Source organism: Diaporthe amygdali (assembly GCF_026229845.1).
Source record: "Diaporthe amygdali strain CAA958 chromosome Unknown NODE_21_length_814164_cov_65_183785, whole genome shotgun sequence".
Lineage (NCBI taxonomy): Eukaryota > Fungi > Ascomycota > Sordariomycetes > Diaporthales > Diaporthaceae > Diaporthe > Diaporthe amygdali.
Window position 1 is genome coordinate 352967 of NW_026517041.1, and position 15360 is coordinate 368326.

Here is a 15360-nt window from a genome sequence, read left to right on the forward strand (position 1 = left end):
GCTACATTCATCACCTTATCTAAGCAATGCATATGGCTGCCCCTCGGATCTTACGCTTCATCGCCCCGATCTGCCCATCCGCATGAATCGACCCAGAATTCCCGATACCGGCACATGCGCCCCGGCCCGCGGCTTGGCTTTGGTCTCGGTCGACGGTTGACAGCTTGGCAAAACCTGGTCGCTGCTCAAGTGTGGCCCAGGTGTTGCATAGTTGGAACTGTGGCCTAGCTGCTTGGTTGCCTCGATCAAGTTTGCGGAAAGGACGGCAAATGTAGGTATCAAAAGGCTGCGATGTGTTTCGCAGCGGGCGGGAGTTTCGTCATGTCACCGCCAGTCCCCCACGTGCCCTGCATGAATGGTGGCCGGTGGTTGGGCATGAGTGGAACAGGTTGTCGCCCAGCAGATATAGCCCATTGACTCTACATAAAAGTTCCCTTGCCAAGGCTTATTTCTCTCTTTCATGATCCTTATCTCCTCCATCAACATTACGAACCGCTGTGTACCTAATCCCTTACCTGTCCCACCCCAGCCCCGGAAGAAGACCCCATTCAGCCTCCACGATGCCGATCTCGAACTACGGCCTTTGGAAGTGCACGCCCTCGAGCTGGAACGGCCAAGGTTGGGCTCCTACACGCTGGGACAAGCGTTCAAGTATGCGCTGCAATCGTTGTTCTAACCAAGATCCTAGCTAGTAGCACACATGGGCACCTCGAGTTCACCGATGGCACTAATAGCAATAAGACCTACGAGGCAGACGTCAATATCTCGTCCACGGGCAGCGACACGCGCCTCGTCTATTGGTTCGTCTCCAATTTCAACCCGAAGCAGCCCTCCACCGCCAAGCTGTCTGCCTTGGACATGGGCTTCTCCACCCAAAAGGGCAGCTCGTCCCTCGCACTCGATTTCCTCCGCGAGGGCTTCTTGACTCCCTCAGCCGGCACCTTGGTGTCACACGACCCCAGTGACCCCACCGAGAAGGGTGACATCAGCGCCTATGTAGATCCCGTCATGAACCAGGCGGTAGAGGAGAAGGCGACTCTGTACATCTGGGGTAGTCATTACAGCGACACCAACGGTTCAGAGGGAATCCACGACATTCACAGTAAGCAGCTTCCAGATACAATCTTAGCTCCTCCAGGGAGGATCATCTGCCATACATGTGGTCTATTTCAGTACTTGAACCAAAGCCTTTTGTTAGGCTGCAGTTTTCGAAACGGGCGCTGGGAATATGGTGGTCTACTTCGATCTATCTTTGAGCAGAACTTCTTCCTTAGTGCTTTGATGGCTGACTCCAAATGCTACAGTGAACCAGGGAGACTCGGGTAGTTTTGAGAAGGAGAACGGCACATACCAGGACGGCGGGATTGTAATTCAGTTCGCAGACGGCTCCTGGCACGGCATTTTCCTCGCGTTTGCCACGGAGACGCTCACGACGGACGACAATGGTGACCCAGAGGGACAGACGTTTGCGCAGGCTTTAGGCGGTGGCTCGAGCAGCGGCACCGCCACGGAATACGCCACCAAGAGCCATGCGACCAAGGGCAGTGTGGGCATCGAAGCTGCAGTGGTCAACCCTAAGGGTCCGGACCATGAGGCTAACAAGGGCATGGGGGAGAGGATTTATGTACAGAACCGCGGTGCCAGTGATGTGAGCCTCAAAGGTTGGAAAATTGAGAATGGACACGGGCAGGTACAGTTGCTGGGTGACGATGCACAGGTCAGCGCTCACAGCAAGCACTGCTTTGAGGTGCCCGAGGCGGAGCTCGGGAACAGAGGCGGCAAGATTGTGTTGAAGGACGCAGATGGCCACACGGTCAGCGAGGTCAGCTACACGGAGAAGCAGGCCAAAAAAGAGGGACATCTGCTATACTTTGCCAACTAAGTAATGCCATTGGAGACTCTTCGTGGAGAGAGTTTATAAATCAAGTTACAAATTAACAGAGAGGTCCTCCATATTTTCGGGCATTTTCCTGATATTTAAAGCAGTGCCAATGTTCAGGCAACCGGAGAGATATTCCATGATGTGTTCGTTGTAGCTGTGACTGGGACGCTTAACACTCCATATAGATTCTCATTATAAGATCAGATCGTTGCAGCCTGCTGCACGCCCAGCGATCACGGTACATGTCGTTGGACAGGTATTGTTGCTCGGTTATTTCTATGTACTATGCCATTACTGCTACGTGGAGAGTCAAGGTAGATTTCGCATACTCCTGCACTTGTGGCGTCGGCTCGTACGGTGCCAATAAATGTTCGAAATTCTGATTTAAATTTCAACGCCTAGAGAATAGCGTAAAGAAACAAAAAGAGAAGGAAAACACCGCGAAACCCATTTTCTCCCATGGCGCTTTATCCTGTGGTCTTTGAGTGTTGATAACGGGATCCCTTTCCTAAGTGAAATTTTGGAAAATTATTATACCAAGATATGAGATATACATCCATTTTGCACGCTTTCAACTAATAAAGCTTAAAATCCATAGAGGTCTCTAGTCGCATGAAACCTTGGCAGGCTGACAGCCATACAAGGGGAAAATTAACTTTACGTCCGTAGTCACATGATACTCCATACGACTTCCTCCCATGCTTGCGGCTGAAGACACTCAACGAAACATTTACAATTGGAATGACTTCGCTCTAGATTAATAATGCTATGATGCATTGGGGTTCGAGGGAGGCAGCCCTTTGCTACTTCCATTGACTGCAACACCCCCTGTCCCGTAGTAGTGAGCTGCAGCCGTAAGGTTGGTGTCATGATTGCTGCTTAGATCTACAGCAACAGTGATCCACGCCAGCAGTCCATCCTCCAAGTCTTCGCCAAGCTGCACGTACTCCACAAATGGATCGTAGTCCGTAGTGGCTTCCTCCAACATCCAACCATCCACCTCCCACGTGGTGAAAGGGATGGTGTTTGTGTTGTATGGAGTCGTCGCCTCGACAGCCTGCACAAGCGCATCGTCAAAGTATAGCTGCCCGATGTGAAGAGTCGTCCCTCCGGTGTATGTGTCATTGGGCTGCACAGTGTAGTTGTTCTGCAAGACCACGTGCAGATGTGTAACGCGATCATCGTAGTGCCCAGGGAAGAGGGTATCGAAGCTGGCCACCCCCTCGGAGTCCGCAATCTGGACGCCGCGAAGGAACGTCGAGTTCAGGCCTCCCTCTCCTTGGCTCGTGTCGATGCCGGAATACACTCCTGTGCTATTGCAATGCCAGATGTCGGCGAGAACTTCAGGAATGGCCTCGCAAGTATTCATGTCAACAAGCTGCAGTTCTATATGCATGGGAACGCCGGCTTGTCCCTCGGTGATGTTGGATCGAATGTATTCCCCGGTCACGTAGTACGGTCCGATAGTGGTCTCAGGGACGAGCGCACATGTGTTGTTAGAACCGAAGATGGTGTCCTCCGGAGTCTCGATTGTGTATCCTGTCGAGGATTTGTTGTGACTTTCAGATGCGTAGTATTCGAGCATTGTGAGGTCCCTCTTGTGATGGGACATGCGCTCTTCACATCCACCGTCAGTCGTCGAGTCCCATTCTGTTACGACTGGATTAAAGGAGATTCTAGACATACCTGTTGCCAATCCGCGTCTTTCTCGAAGCTCCATCGCCTTGGCTGCTCGGCGAGCAGCGCTGCGTTCCTTCAAGGCCACTGCTTGAGGTGAATTCTGGCATTTGGCTAATGCGCGGCTGGCGTATGCGTGCTGAGTGTTACGTTGGGCCATCTCCCGCTTGATTGCCGCGACATTCTCCCCCGGGTGAGCGAGCGTGGCTGCCGGAAGTAGTGCCAATACGGCAGCTAATGTTTGTAAGCTCATCATTTCTGCTGGTCAACGTCGAAGATAATTCAAAATGATCTCAAACAAGTCAGCGTCCCTCACGAGGTCTTCCAGCTTGGTGTTTTCCAGTGCTGGGCGTGCTCAGAGACGAAGCGCCATTACATTTCGATATGCATTATATTTATCTACATATCTTTGCTGGATTCCCCCCTTTAATCGGCACAATACGTCAGCAGGGCCTGAGAGCGAGAGCTCCACCTGTCGTGGTAAGTCAAGGTCGATGTTGTTCCCAGTTGGGTATGGATTGGCTCATGGATCCACAAGTATTCAATTAAGTATCCAATACACTTGTGTCATTTTCTAAGCCCAGGTATCTATATATGTGGATGTGCTCATGAAGACCTACTTTGTAAAGAACAAGCAAGCAAGCGGCATGTGGGGGGACGTGGGTAAATATCTAGGTAGTTTGATCTTGGCGAGTTGTACGCGTCCTGCATTACGTTAGTCTCTCAGGGGAACGTGGATCCCACCATGACGCGAGAGAAAGTGACGAGTGGCACAGTTCTAAATGGTCAGCATGTGCACCATCATGGGTCCTGCAATTTTCAAGTTTTCATTTTCTCTTTCGAATGTTTCAAATCAATGTAGAGCTTCCTCTTCGACACCACGCGATACTGTACCGTGGTTATGCGGTGAAATGTGGGGCGTGTATGCTACTAATAAGCAATGCGAATAGTTCTCTGGAACAATATTCCTCACCCTCTTCCCCCAATCTCTTTATTTATAAGCTACTTGCTTAAAGTGAACGCTAATCTATTTTCTGTCACAATGTATTAAGATAGCATAATTTATGGGCCTTCTTGAATCTGGCGACAGCAACTTCACACCACGATGTCTTACACAGCTATTTTGCATGCGTCCTGTTACCAGAAATCACCGATACACCAATGTACTAAGAATTGAAAACAAAGAAGTGGCTTCACATATCCCGTTTATATTCACTAACGAACTTAGTCATTAGTCGCAGGCTCTCTGAGTCGGACGTTCGAGGTTTTCCCGTATATCCGAGAATGTATGCTTCCGGGGTATAGTTTTGTGAAATATTCTATCGGGCCTCTTTTTGTTATGCGGGGTACCTTTGTATCTCAAAGGGTTCTTCATTATTAAAATTCTTTGGCATTGGAAAAGGCAGAGTTTAAAAGTCTATGGGCGAGGAATCGGAATTACGGAATAAAGAGGACCACAATTCCCCGGCGCCCCGACGGGATGTTCAACTTTCAGAGCATAGAATCAAATGGGACAGTATAAAACCACATCAGAGATTCAACTTTCTCTTTGGAGACTGGCAATCAATAAAATTCACTCTACTGGCTAGATCCTGTACCCAAAACTCTATCGTTATTCTTTGTGAAAATGGACGATCTACAGCTACCTGTGGTCTGGCGTGATGAACCTGAGTCGTCCCAGAAGTATGAAGCACAACGCCGACGAGTGTTTACTCTGCGCGTTCCCAATCGCTACCCCATTGCCATCGTACGTCCACGCAACGTTGCACAGGTGGTTTCTGCTGTGAAGTTAGCTGTCCAGAAGGATAAGCGTGTCGCCATCCGCTCGGGTGGACACAGTTGGGCATGTTGGAGCTTGCGCCAGGACAGTGTCCTAATAGATCTCGTGGACTTCAAATATCTGAGCTACAATGATTCCACCGAAATACTGGAGGCAAGCCCGGGAACAATTGGCACTGAGCTGGCGGAATATCTACGGCCGAGGGCGAGATTCTTGCCCGCCGGCCATTTCGCCTCGGTGGCTTTAGGTGGGTTCATTTTACAAGGAGGGATGGGTCTGAACGCGAGGGTGAGTTGATTTCAGAGTGACTTCATTTCTGTACTACTGACGCAAACAGGGATTTGGTTGGGCGGCCTCGTTTCTCCAAGCGATTGATGTCGTTACTGCTAAGGGCGAGATATTGCACTGTGATAAGGAGCAGCATTCAGATTTATTCTGGGCAGCACGAGGCGCCGGTCCAGGTAGGTTTCTCGCAAGGCCGCTTGCGTGGGAGACTTGGCTGATAACCACCTCAGGATTCCCTGCTGTTGTCACAAGGTTCTACTTGAAAACGATGCCGGCCTTTCCAATCCAGCTTAACAGCACTTATATTTATCCCATCGCTGAATATGATGCATTGAAGACCTGGATTAATGAGGTATTATACGCCGCAGCCCTGCTCGTAGGAAAAAGTCTATTTTGACATCTCATAGATCCTGCCAAGTCTCCACCGCAACACTGAGCCGGTACTTCACATTATGAATGATCCGGACCAAGGATACTTTATTGCAGTCCTCGTCGTCGCTCGCGCTCAAAGTGAAGCAGAAGCGAGGTCGTACCTACAGGTTCTGGTGGATACTCGTCCTCCCAATGCTCTCAAAGGCACGGAACAGCAGCCTTCTGATGAGATCGAAGATTATGAAGCATCCTGGTCTTTGATGCCGCCTAATCACCGCTGGGTTGCAGATAACGTCTACCTGGACAATGATGTTGATCTTGCGGAGACTGTGAAGGTAGCATTCACATCGCTACCAAAGGGAGGCATCGGTTACTGGGAACCCATGAATCCTGTTTCGCGTGAGCCACTGGAAGATATGGCATTGACTTTGCAGACTGATCATTATGTTGCTCTGTACGCAGCCTATAAAGACGCCAGAGAAGATGAATGGCACGAGACGTGGATCAGAAAGAGCATGAAAGGCCTCCGAAAAAGTCAGAAAGGGGCATATTTGGGCGACAAAGATCTTCAATTCCATGACACCAAGTACTGGAGCGACGAGGCTGGCAAGAAATTGATGTTGATTCGGAAGAAATGGGACCCCGAAGGACGCATCTGTGGGTATCTTGACAAAAATGACGAGAGTGGAGTCCATGGAATTCCAAATAAACTAGGATGAGCGAGACTTGTCACGCAAGTTTCCCAAATTTTGATTGGCATTCCAGTCTACTGCTCTTCCAACGTAAAAGCACTAACCGAGTATCAAGCAATTTACCTTCTCCATAGTTCAACTTTTCCCACTGGCAGTCTATTGTTATGGATTTTCTTTTTGGATAATCTGAATCTCTCCGGGCATTTTTATTGAATTACCCTGGCCCTAATCGAGGGTGTGGTTTCTCTCTGACATGTGCGACATACATGCTCGCTGCTGCGTAAAAATAGCCATACTTGCTGCCATACGCATAGCTAGCACGATCTTTCCACGCATCTGACTGAACTAAAGCGCCACTCAGCGGTCTGGACATGAGTGACCCGATACCCCTACCAGCTGAGAATAAAGAGACGATCACGCTATTTTTCGTAGCCGGGAATCGTCTCCTCATAGGATTTATGCAGCGTGACCAGGTCGCCGTAAAGCCACCCGCAAAATTCCAAAAAAGAGAACAACGCAACGAGAGTTCCAAGTGTGCAGACGTTGATGGCAGTAGTTACGTCGAAATTGTCCACGATGTACACTGAGATTGTGCCGATTAACTCCTTCCTTGCAAAAGTCATTCAAATTGTGAGCTTACTTGACTCACAATCACTTATTGGTCTCCGTTTCCTAATAGCCGTGATCTCTATCCGGGTGACAGCTCCAAAAGTTTCTCCTTGAGTTCGTGTCGCTTATCATTGTCAAATGTCTACTCTGCGCGATGAAATTGTTTCTTTAGAAAACATTTTTAGCATGTGGCTGATGACGAGAACGCCCTAAATGAAGTTATTGGCTTCCGGTGTCCTAGACTCCGGTTCTCTGCTGAAAGTGATTCGATCTTACCTGTCTGACCCGGTAGAGCCGGGCGTTGACCCATCACATTCCGCCACGACGAATGACAATTTTCCAGCAAATCCAGTATCTGTCTTTATCCCAAGATCGAACACACCCTTGGCTTATGGGCTTCACTAGTAGAAGATTATTGCCACATACAGCCACACAGGCCAAAGGCCTCGACGTTAGCTGCATTGCGGGGACCAATGGACTACAAGTATCGGATCTGGTGTTCTCAGCAGCAAGAGCTGACCAGTTGTGTCGGCTATCGTCAGTCGTGCCTAGAATAGCCGGCAGGCTAAGTAACAGTCAGCTATCCGGATGGCCCGCTGATCATAAGCAGAGTTCGAAGCCATGGCGGCACAAAGTACGTTTCCTTTGAAACATTGTCTCAGTGAGCTTATCGCAGGCGGGAAGCTGCATCTGCCTAACTTCTAGTCTAAAGACACCAAAAACTGGAAACTACAGTCCCGAGGCCGGGGTATGCGTGTATTTCTGGCTATGGTGCTCCCTTGGACCCCGCCCCCAAGACGACAGCTAGGGTGATGCAAAAGTTGCATGCAGTCAGCAATTCGCGCTCCAATGCAGAATACTTCCAGGCCGCGCCACCCGCAACGGGAATTATCAGCTCCGAAGTCCTCCTATTGTAATGTGAGATATGATTGGGGTCTAGGCAGTATTCAGTTACGCGGGCTTACGGCATGGGTGTGATACGGATATTAAACCACCCATAGTACTATTTCGTCATTAGAAGTAATGTGTATAAGAAGGGGTAGTGGACAGTTCCCACCTTGACCCGATCTGTTGTGAAGGGAGAATCGAATTAAAAACTCTTCAAATAAGGATTCATGACCGCTTCCTCACTTGTAATGGCGGATACAGGTGCAGTTACATTTGCTACATGGCCCACAACCAGAATCTTGGGAGTTTTCATCATAGCAATCTTAATTTACTTTGTGGTCTCAGTTGTTTATTCCTGGAGTCGGCTTCGGAACGTCCCTGGTCCCTTCATTGCCGGCTTCTCGTCATTATGGGAACTCTCAACCACCGCTACTGGCCAAGAAGCTTGGATCTACAATGACCTAGCTAAGAAATATGGTCATCTCATAAGAATCAGTCCAAATACTGTTCTTACCGACGATCCAGAAGTCTTGAAAAGAATTTCGGGAGCTCGCGGAACATATAGCAAAGATGCATTCTACAGTGCCTCTTTCAAGCTTCCAGATCACGATACAATGTTCTCGACGATAGACACGTCAACCCACGATGCGATCAAAGCAAAATTAGCAGGCCCATACGGCGGCCGCGAGACCTCAGCTATGGAGCCCATTGTGGACGATATGGTCAAATCATTCACGCAGCACCTTCGAGATCAAACTTCTAGAGGGCCGGTGCAGACCTGCGTCGTCAACTTTGCCCATGTTGTCATGTATTTCACCATGGATGTCATCACTCGTGTCTCCTTTGGAAAAGAGCTGGGTTTCCTGAGGACCGGTTCTGATGTCTTCGGGCTGATGGAGGCGGCAAGGTCATCAATCAGAAAATACACTATTCCTATGTCCATCCCCTGGCTACGTTCTATCACCACCTCTAAATATTTCCTCAGAGCATTCGGTCCCAAGCCTACGGATAAAGAGGGCCCTGGACTAGTCATAAGGCAAGTCTAAGATTCAACCCACACGCCTCTGGCCGCGATTGAAGCTGATGATCACACCACGGCAGAATTTTGGAAGACACTATCAAAAAGCGATACGAGCCTGGTGCCCCTGATGAGAAAGACTTGCTGGTGAGTCACATGTGCCTCCGAATCCAACACTTCTTGAGAAGTAGCTACTGACACTTACCAGGGCGCTTTCATACGCAGTGGACTCTCACTGGGCCATTGCATCAGCGAGGCATTGTTTGCTATGTCAGCTGGCTCAGATACGACAGCCTCCGCTATAAGGTTTACGATGCTACATCTCATGACAACTCCGCGCGTATACTACAACTTGAAACAGGCTGTCAGACAGGCTGTAAGAGACGGACAAGTGTCAAGTCCGATCAAGAGTGAAGAGGCCAAGGCCATCCCCTACCTCCAGGTACGTAAATGCACATAGCAAATGCTAATAAATGATTGCTTCTGGGGCCATGCGTCTTACTAAATCACTGGAGCTTATTTTTGTCAGGCTGTTATATACGAAGGCCTTCGAATGCGCCCGCCCGCTCCAATAAAATTCCCCAAGGTCGTCCCTCCACGAGGTGACGTAATTGACGGGAAATTTATCCCTGGTGGCACTGCTGTTGGGTGGAACCTCCTGCCAATGATGCGCTCGCCCCGTCATTGGGGCCATGATGGTGACATATTCAGGCCTGAACGCTTCACAGAGGCAGACGAGAATACCAGGTTGGCCATGGAACGGCTAGTTGAGATGGTCTTTGGCCACGGTCGATTCGGCTGTGCCGGAAAACCACTGGCTGTTATGGAACTTAACAAGGTCTATTTCGAGGTAGGTGCCCTGCCTTGACTCCGCATGCAAGCTATGGAGTGCTAATTAGTGGCCGGCAGCTTTTCCGACACTTCGACTTCCAGCTTGTCAATCCGGCCAAGCCATGGCATTCTGAGCTTTGGAGTATTTGGATGGACGATGACTTCTTTGTGCAAATCACCGAAGCTCAGGTGGGTTGAAGACAGCTGGGTCCCTACAGGGCACCATGTCCGTCCCAACCCCCTGACCCAAGCATAACGGCTAGCTTCAAAGGCTTAGACTTCCGAGTCAGGCACAGTAGCATGGCGCCGGGAGCATGAGCCTTGTTGGGACTTGGGAGCATCTGAGTAGTATCGATCGGTAGTGCTGCATTCTTATTCCATTTAGTGGCGCTTGTAGAAGAGTTTATTATACGTAGTCTCAACGGCCCGATTCCTGGTCTTCCTGGTCACGGCCTGGAGGTTACGTCTCTGCATTTCTATATAGAGCTCGAAATTTCGGGGTCAAGGCAATGAGTTGTGGAAGTTTCATGACATTTTCTTACAGTTGCCATCGCAGGTGTCAGCCCGTTCAATGTGCAATTTTCTACCCATTCGATATCTCACTAGAATTTTGCATGGTAGGACGGGTTTGAATCATAGTATTGGTCCGCGAGCTCTGCTGCCTCGAATGTCACCGATCAGAGGATGTCCACCCAGCAGAGCGGAGAACAGGGGTCACGCTGCTAAACGCCGGGGCCCACATGCTTGCGCGTATTTGAGGTTCGGGAGATTCCAGAAAGCAAAGTACCGAGCCGCGAGCCTGTTCTTAACGCATCATCAATCCTTGATTCTCCCTGAAGACGGGCGACAAAGAACGGGAAATGGCATTATAGCATGCAGTGCCTACTTTCATCGGCTCGGTTCATAGCAGTACATGATTTGGAGATTGGTGATACCAGATGGACCTCGGTTTCTGTCGCCGAACAACAAACTCCCTTAGAGGCTCAGATAACCTTCTTTCAGGGAATAATACAAAGACCAATTGGATTTCGACATCAGTAGCTTGGCACCATTGACTTCAGATTCATTGAAACGAAACGCCGGGGTTTGGGATTGACCATGCGGGCATGAATGATGATGGCAGGGATTAAGCAACGTTCCAGCCGGGTTCGGAAGAGTATTCGGAGATGAGCCATATGCAATTCCAGGCCCATACCGGTTTGTGAACCCACTCATAGACCCCAGAATATGCAGCGTTTTGTAGATCGTGTGGTACTCGACATCCACAGCCCGGAAAAGCCGGCGGCGACAACAATATGGAATGGAATTCCCGACCTCCCAGAGTCTGCCCCTACTTTGTGAGTAGAATAAGAATAACAAGATTCGCGAATATCTATGTGATGTAAGATCAAGCCTAGTCTGTAGGTCTTTAGAACAGGACTGCTACACCAGTCGTGGTGATTTCACTCGCTTTTCCTCATCACCCAGTCGCCATGCAACTCTCAGCTCTCAGCGCCCTCATCGGGCTATCTGCCTCGGTCGTAGCGACAATCCCTCATCCGCCAGGTCGTACTCCTCTCCGCCGCCAGGCTTCGACCGACACTACCTCTTCCCTCTGGGTTTCTGAGGTCCCGTCCTCACCTCGTCCATATGCCGTCCGTCACTATGGGATACCCGGAGTTGTTGTCGGCGCGCAAACGTACCGCTTCCCAGTGACAGGTCCCAGCTCTGACTATGCCTTCACCCTCATCTCAACTGGTGCCCCGGCGTCTGGCTCCCTCGGTGTCCTGCCGCACGCCCATCTCACTCATTACGAGAACTTCTTTTGTCTTAAGGGCCGCTTCCAGTTGTGGACTGCTTCTGCTGAGACATTCGAGAATGAAGAATCTCGTCTCCTGACTCCAGGAGACTATGGCGCTGTGCCCCACAACACTACACACACCTTCCAGGTTCTTGACCCTGACACCGATATGGTCGGTGTAATCCAGCCTGGAGGGTTCGAGGATCTCTTCTACGCCCTGGCCAATGCCAACTACACTTCTCCTTTGCAGAGTCCCTACGACATCAACGATGCAAGCCCTTACAATGCCACGAGCAGCTCGCCACCGGCCGAGGTCATCGCGGCGCTGGAGTCCTTTGATGTGTACGCACAGCTGAATTTCACTCCCTCGCGCGATCTTGTCAACGGCTCCTACTCGTCTGCTAAGGGGTCTGGAGATGTGGCTGGTTGGCATGTTGCCGCGGCCGAGTTGGGCGCCGACGAGAAGACGCCCTACTTCGTGGCCAAGGACTTTGGGGCCAAGTGGCTGAGTGATGAAGCCGGCTTCTACCAGATCGTCCAACCACTCGTCACGCCTACTCAGTCAGCTGGGAACTTCACCCTCGCAACCATCATCCTTTCCGAGAAGCTCTCTAATGAATCAGCCATGAGCATTCCTGGCAACGACACGTCTGCGGCTAGTGGCAGCAGCGCGAGTGGCAGCACGGCGTTGACTGGTCACTCTGCTTTTGAGGTGCTGGAGGGTTTACTGGGTTTCGAAATCAATGGAGAGACTATCCAGCTGGCGACCGGTGATGTGGTATTTGTCCCTGCTGGCACAGCTTTCCAATACTACAGCGTGGTGCCTTTCACCAAGGTCTACTACATCTCACAAGGCGCTGATGGCCTGGACACGAGGCTGATGGCGAATGGAGTCAGTGGATGGGAGTACCCAGCCTGGCCTTCTGATGCTTGAATCAGTACTCTGGCCGCGTAACGGTCTTGAGCAGCCATACTGTACATATGAACTAGCATAGCCATCAGTATATCATTTCTCCTCGTTGGATGCCACGTTTGACCTCTTGCACAACTTGGTGCCATAATCAATGACCTCCCAATCCTCTGTCCCTGGCGTGGAAATGGCGTAAAAGACGCCGTCTGGGTCCCACCTTTTCCGCGTGGAAAGTAGCTGAGCGTAATTGGTGCCATAGAAGCTGGTCTGCCAGTCAGGCTGGTTCGAATCACCCTGTACATGCTAACATCAGCCCAGCCCCAAGCCCGACATGACATAACATTGCATGACAACAATGATTTTTAAGCTCACCTCGTTCACATACCCAAATCCGCTCGGGCCAGCTTTAATCAGTTTTTGATTAATGTCATGAGTCAGTGTGTTCTGTGCCGCTATCTTCTCGGCCCAAGTCGCACCGTTTGCAACAAACATCGCGACAATAACATGATCACTTGCATTCCTGAAACGTGGGTTCAGTGAGGTGGTGGAGACAGGAACTCCATACCCAGGATTCCACATGTGACCGACCGCAGCAGCTCCCTTGCTGACGATGTTTTTGAACGAATTAACAATGTTTTGGTTGTTGGTTGCAACATCTTCGTGTGCAAACACCCAACCGCCCGTCAATGCCGAGAAACCTGCGCCTTCAGGTTCGAATAGCTCGTTGTAGAGCGCAAAAAACGTTTCGTATTGTTTCATAGTGGTGCTGTAACGAATTTTGATAGCATCCAGATCTCGAAGTAGGGGGCCAAGGATCGCGTCGAGCTGTGCCGAGGTCTGGTTCACGGCCACAAAGGGTTGGATATGAAGGGAGAGGCGACCTAGGTCGAAGTATACATAGAGCCCGTTATCGACAAAGTGATTCGAGTAACTATGAAATACACTGACAGCTTCCCAAAACAGAGTCTCGTTGTTTGTGTGACTGCTGTTGATGTTGAGGGTAGCGCCTGCAGAAGGGACGTCGACGAACGTTTTGAATGTCACAGAGAGGATGACAGCAAAAGCTGAAGGACCGCCACCCCTAAGGGCCCAGAACAGGTCCTGATTAGTTTTGGCGTCAGCGGTCACTATGTCACCTCCAGCTGTCAGGGCTTTGAACTCGAGCACTGTATCCGCCGCCATTCCTGTGACCGTGGTCCAGGGCCCGTGGCCGCCACCCTGTACGAAGCCACCGGCTGGCCCGACCGTCTAGATATTGTAAGCCAAACGATGACTTGGATATTATCCCTGGCATCGAACATACCGAGCACTCTCCCACTACAGCCGTCACAGGTGGATTTTGAGCGCTGCCCAACTTAAGCAGTTCACCTCCTTGAATTCCCGCTCCCACTGTAACTGCTGTTCCGTGGTAGTCACCCGGCCCGGTATAAGACTGCGTGAACACTGCATCCTTGAAACTGTGGGTATTGATAATTAGGGCGCCCCAGCCAGTGCTCCTACCCAGAAAGTCATGCCCGGTATTGCGAATGATCAGCCGCAAGTCGTGGGTGCGAGCAAAGTCTACGCCTGCTTGGACGTGGTCGTGTGTCTTTGCGAGAATAACGTAAACTCCATAGTAGCCAAGCGTGCATGGCTCATTGCGATTTCCTGTAGGTCGACAGGTCTCGTTGGTAAAGTATGTCCACAACGCTGCCGCAGGTTGGTCGGTTCTATACACATTAAGTGAACCATATAGGCGCTATTTTCATTTAGCACTCACGTCCATTGTTCACTGTAGAAATTTCCGGAGACACTCGAGCATGCAGCGGCATCATAGGTGTTAATTATTCCTAGCGGACCCTGATAAGTGTTGTGGCAGACAGCCCCCGGAGGAATATGGACGGCAAGGTTTCCATTAAGTGTGGCATTCAGGGCCGACCATTCTTCGGGCTTGGGCCAGCATGCATCGCCGACATAACATTTGCAATCGTATGAGCTTCCGTTCCAGATCGTAGGCACGAGCGCAGCCACAATCTCGCTGAACACGAGCGCCCCCAGAACTTTTAACATTTCGGAATAGACAAAAAGGTGTGATCCTGATGTTATCGACTTGTCGGGGTTTGAGATCACAGACACTCAAGAAATAAGTTTCCACAGGTGATCTTCTCCCCTCGGGGAGCGTCGGTCAAAACTGAGGAATTTCGAGTACTCGAAGGCAGAACATTGTGCCTGAATGAATCCAGTTGCCACTTCGAAACCTTCAATGCAGTATTTATCACAAGGCCAGACCGCATCTGCCGATATGGATCGAACTGGCAGATCATATCGAGTGTCTCGGCCGCAGACGCGAGTGCCATAAAAGAAGAAATCAAAATTTGGGCCCAATGCCATTTAGCCGGCCGTCATTACGTTTTGAACCAAGATCCGCACCTTTCTTGCTGCACCACCACTGTTAATTCCCAGTCGACGAATAAATTGCAGTGCGCAATTTTGACTGGCTGTAGGCCGCTCAATATATTCTACTCGTGTCCCCACCTGAAAATACTTCTTGGCTCCTGGGCACAGGCGGCATTTGTCTATAATTGATAGTTCGACTTCACACCGATGCTAGACATTTTCCTAGGAGGTTGTGTATATTTGTAATCGATGCATCGTCT

The 15360-nt window shown here is 50.2% G+C and overlaps 6 protein-coding genes across 6 annotated transcripts; 4 read left to right on the forward strand and 2 right to left on the reverse strand.

The window, feature by feature from the left end:
* Positions 1-560: 560 nt before the first annotated feature.
* J7T55_001501 (uncharacterized protein) lies at positions 561-1882 on the forward strand (the record flags this gene model as incomplete). The annotated part of the gene is made up of 3 exons (XM_053145602.1): positions 561-618; positions 689-1102; positions 1305-1882. The coding sequence occupies 3 exons, from the start codon at positions 561-563 to the stop codon at positions 1880-1882; spliced, it is 1050 nt and encodes a 349-aa protein (XP_052991762.1).
* A 766-nt stretch (positions 1883-2648) lies between these two features.
* Positions 2649-3815, reverse strand: J7T55_001502 (aromatic compound dioxygenase; the record flags this gene model as incomplete). The annotated part of the gene is made up of 2 exons (XM_053145604.1): positions 2649-3499; positions 3569-3815. 2 exons carry the CDS (start codon positions 3813-3815, stop codon positions 2649-2651), a joined length of 1098 nt encoding a protein of 365 aa, XP_052991763.1.
* A 1371-nt stretch (positions 3816-5186) lies between these two features.
* On the forward strand, positions 5187-8214 carry J7T55_001503 (uncharacterized protein; the record flags this gene model as incomplete). Its single annotated transcript, XM_053145605.1, has 9 exons — positions 5187-5627; positions 5677-5800; positions 5855-5976; positions 6032-6653; positions 7040-7257; positions 7517-7648; positions 7726-7834; positions 7908-7931; positions 8033-8214. 9 exons carry the CDS (start codon positions 5187-5189, stop codon positions 8212-8214), a joined length of 1974 nt encoding a protein of 657 aa, XP_052991764.1.
* Positions 8215-8799: 585 nt separating this feature from the next.
* On the forward strand, positions 8800-10297 carry J7T55_001504 (cytochrome P450; the record flags this gene model as incomplete). Its single annotated transcript, XM_053145606.1, has 6 exons — positions 8800-9092; positions 9287-9350; positions 9412-9645; positions 9733-10053; positions 10113-10223; positions 10286-10297. 6 exons carry the CDS (start codon positions 8800-8802, stop codon positions 10295-10297), a joined length of 1035 nt encoding a protein of 344 aa, XP_052991765.1.
* A 1209-nt stretch (positions 10298-11506) lies between these two features.
* On the forward strand, positions 11507-12748 carry J7T55_001505 (quercetindioxygenase; the record flags this gene model as incomplete). Its single annotated transcript, XM_053145607.1, has 1 exon — positions 11507-12748. One exon carries the CDS (start codon positions 11507-11509, stop codon positions 12746-12748), a length of 1242 nt encoding a protein of 413 aa, XP_052991766.1.
* A 72-nt stretch (positions 12749-12820) lies between these two features.
* Positions 12821-14773, reverse strand: J7T55_001506 (uncharacterized protein; the record flags this gene model as incomplete). Its single annotated transcript, XM_053145608.1, has 4 exons — positions 12821-13018; positions 13097-13972; positions 14028-14433; positions 14484-14773. The coding sequence occupies 4 exons, from the start codon at positions 14771-14773 to the stop codon at positions 12821-12823; spliced, it is 1770 nt and encodes a 589-aa protein (XP_052991767.1).
* Between the last annotated feature and the right edge of the window lie 587 nt (positions 14774-15360).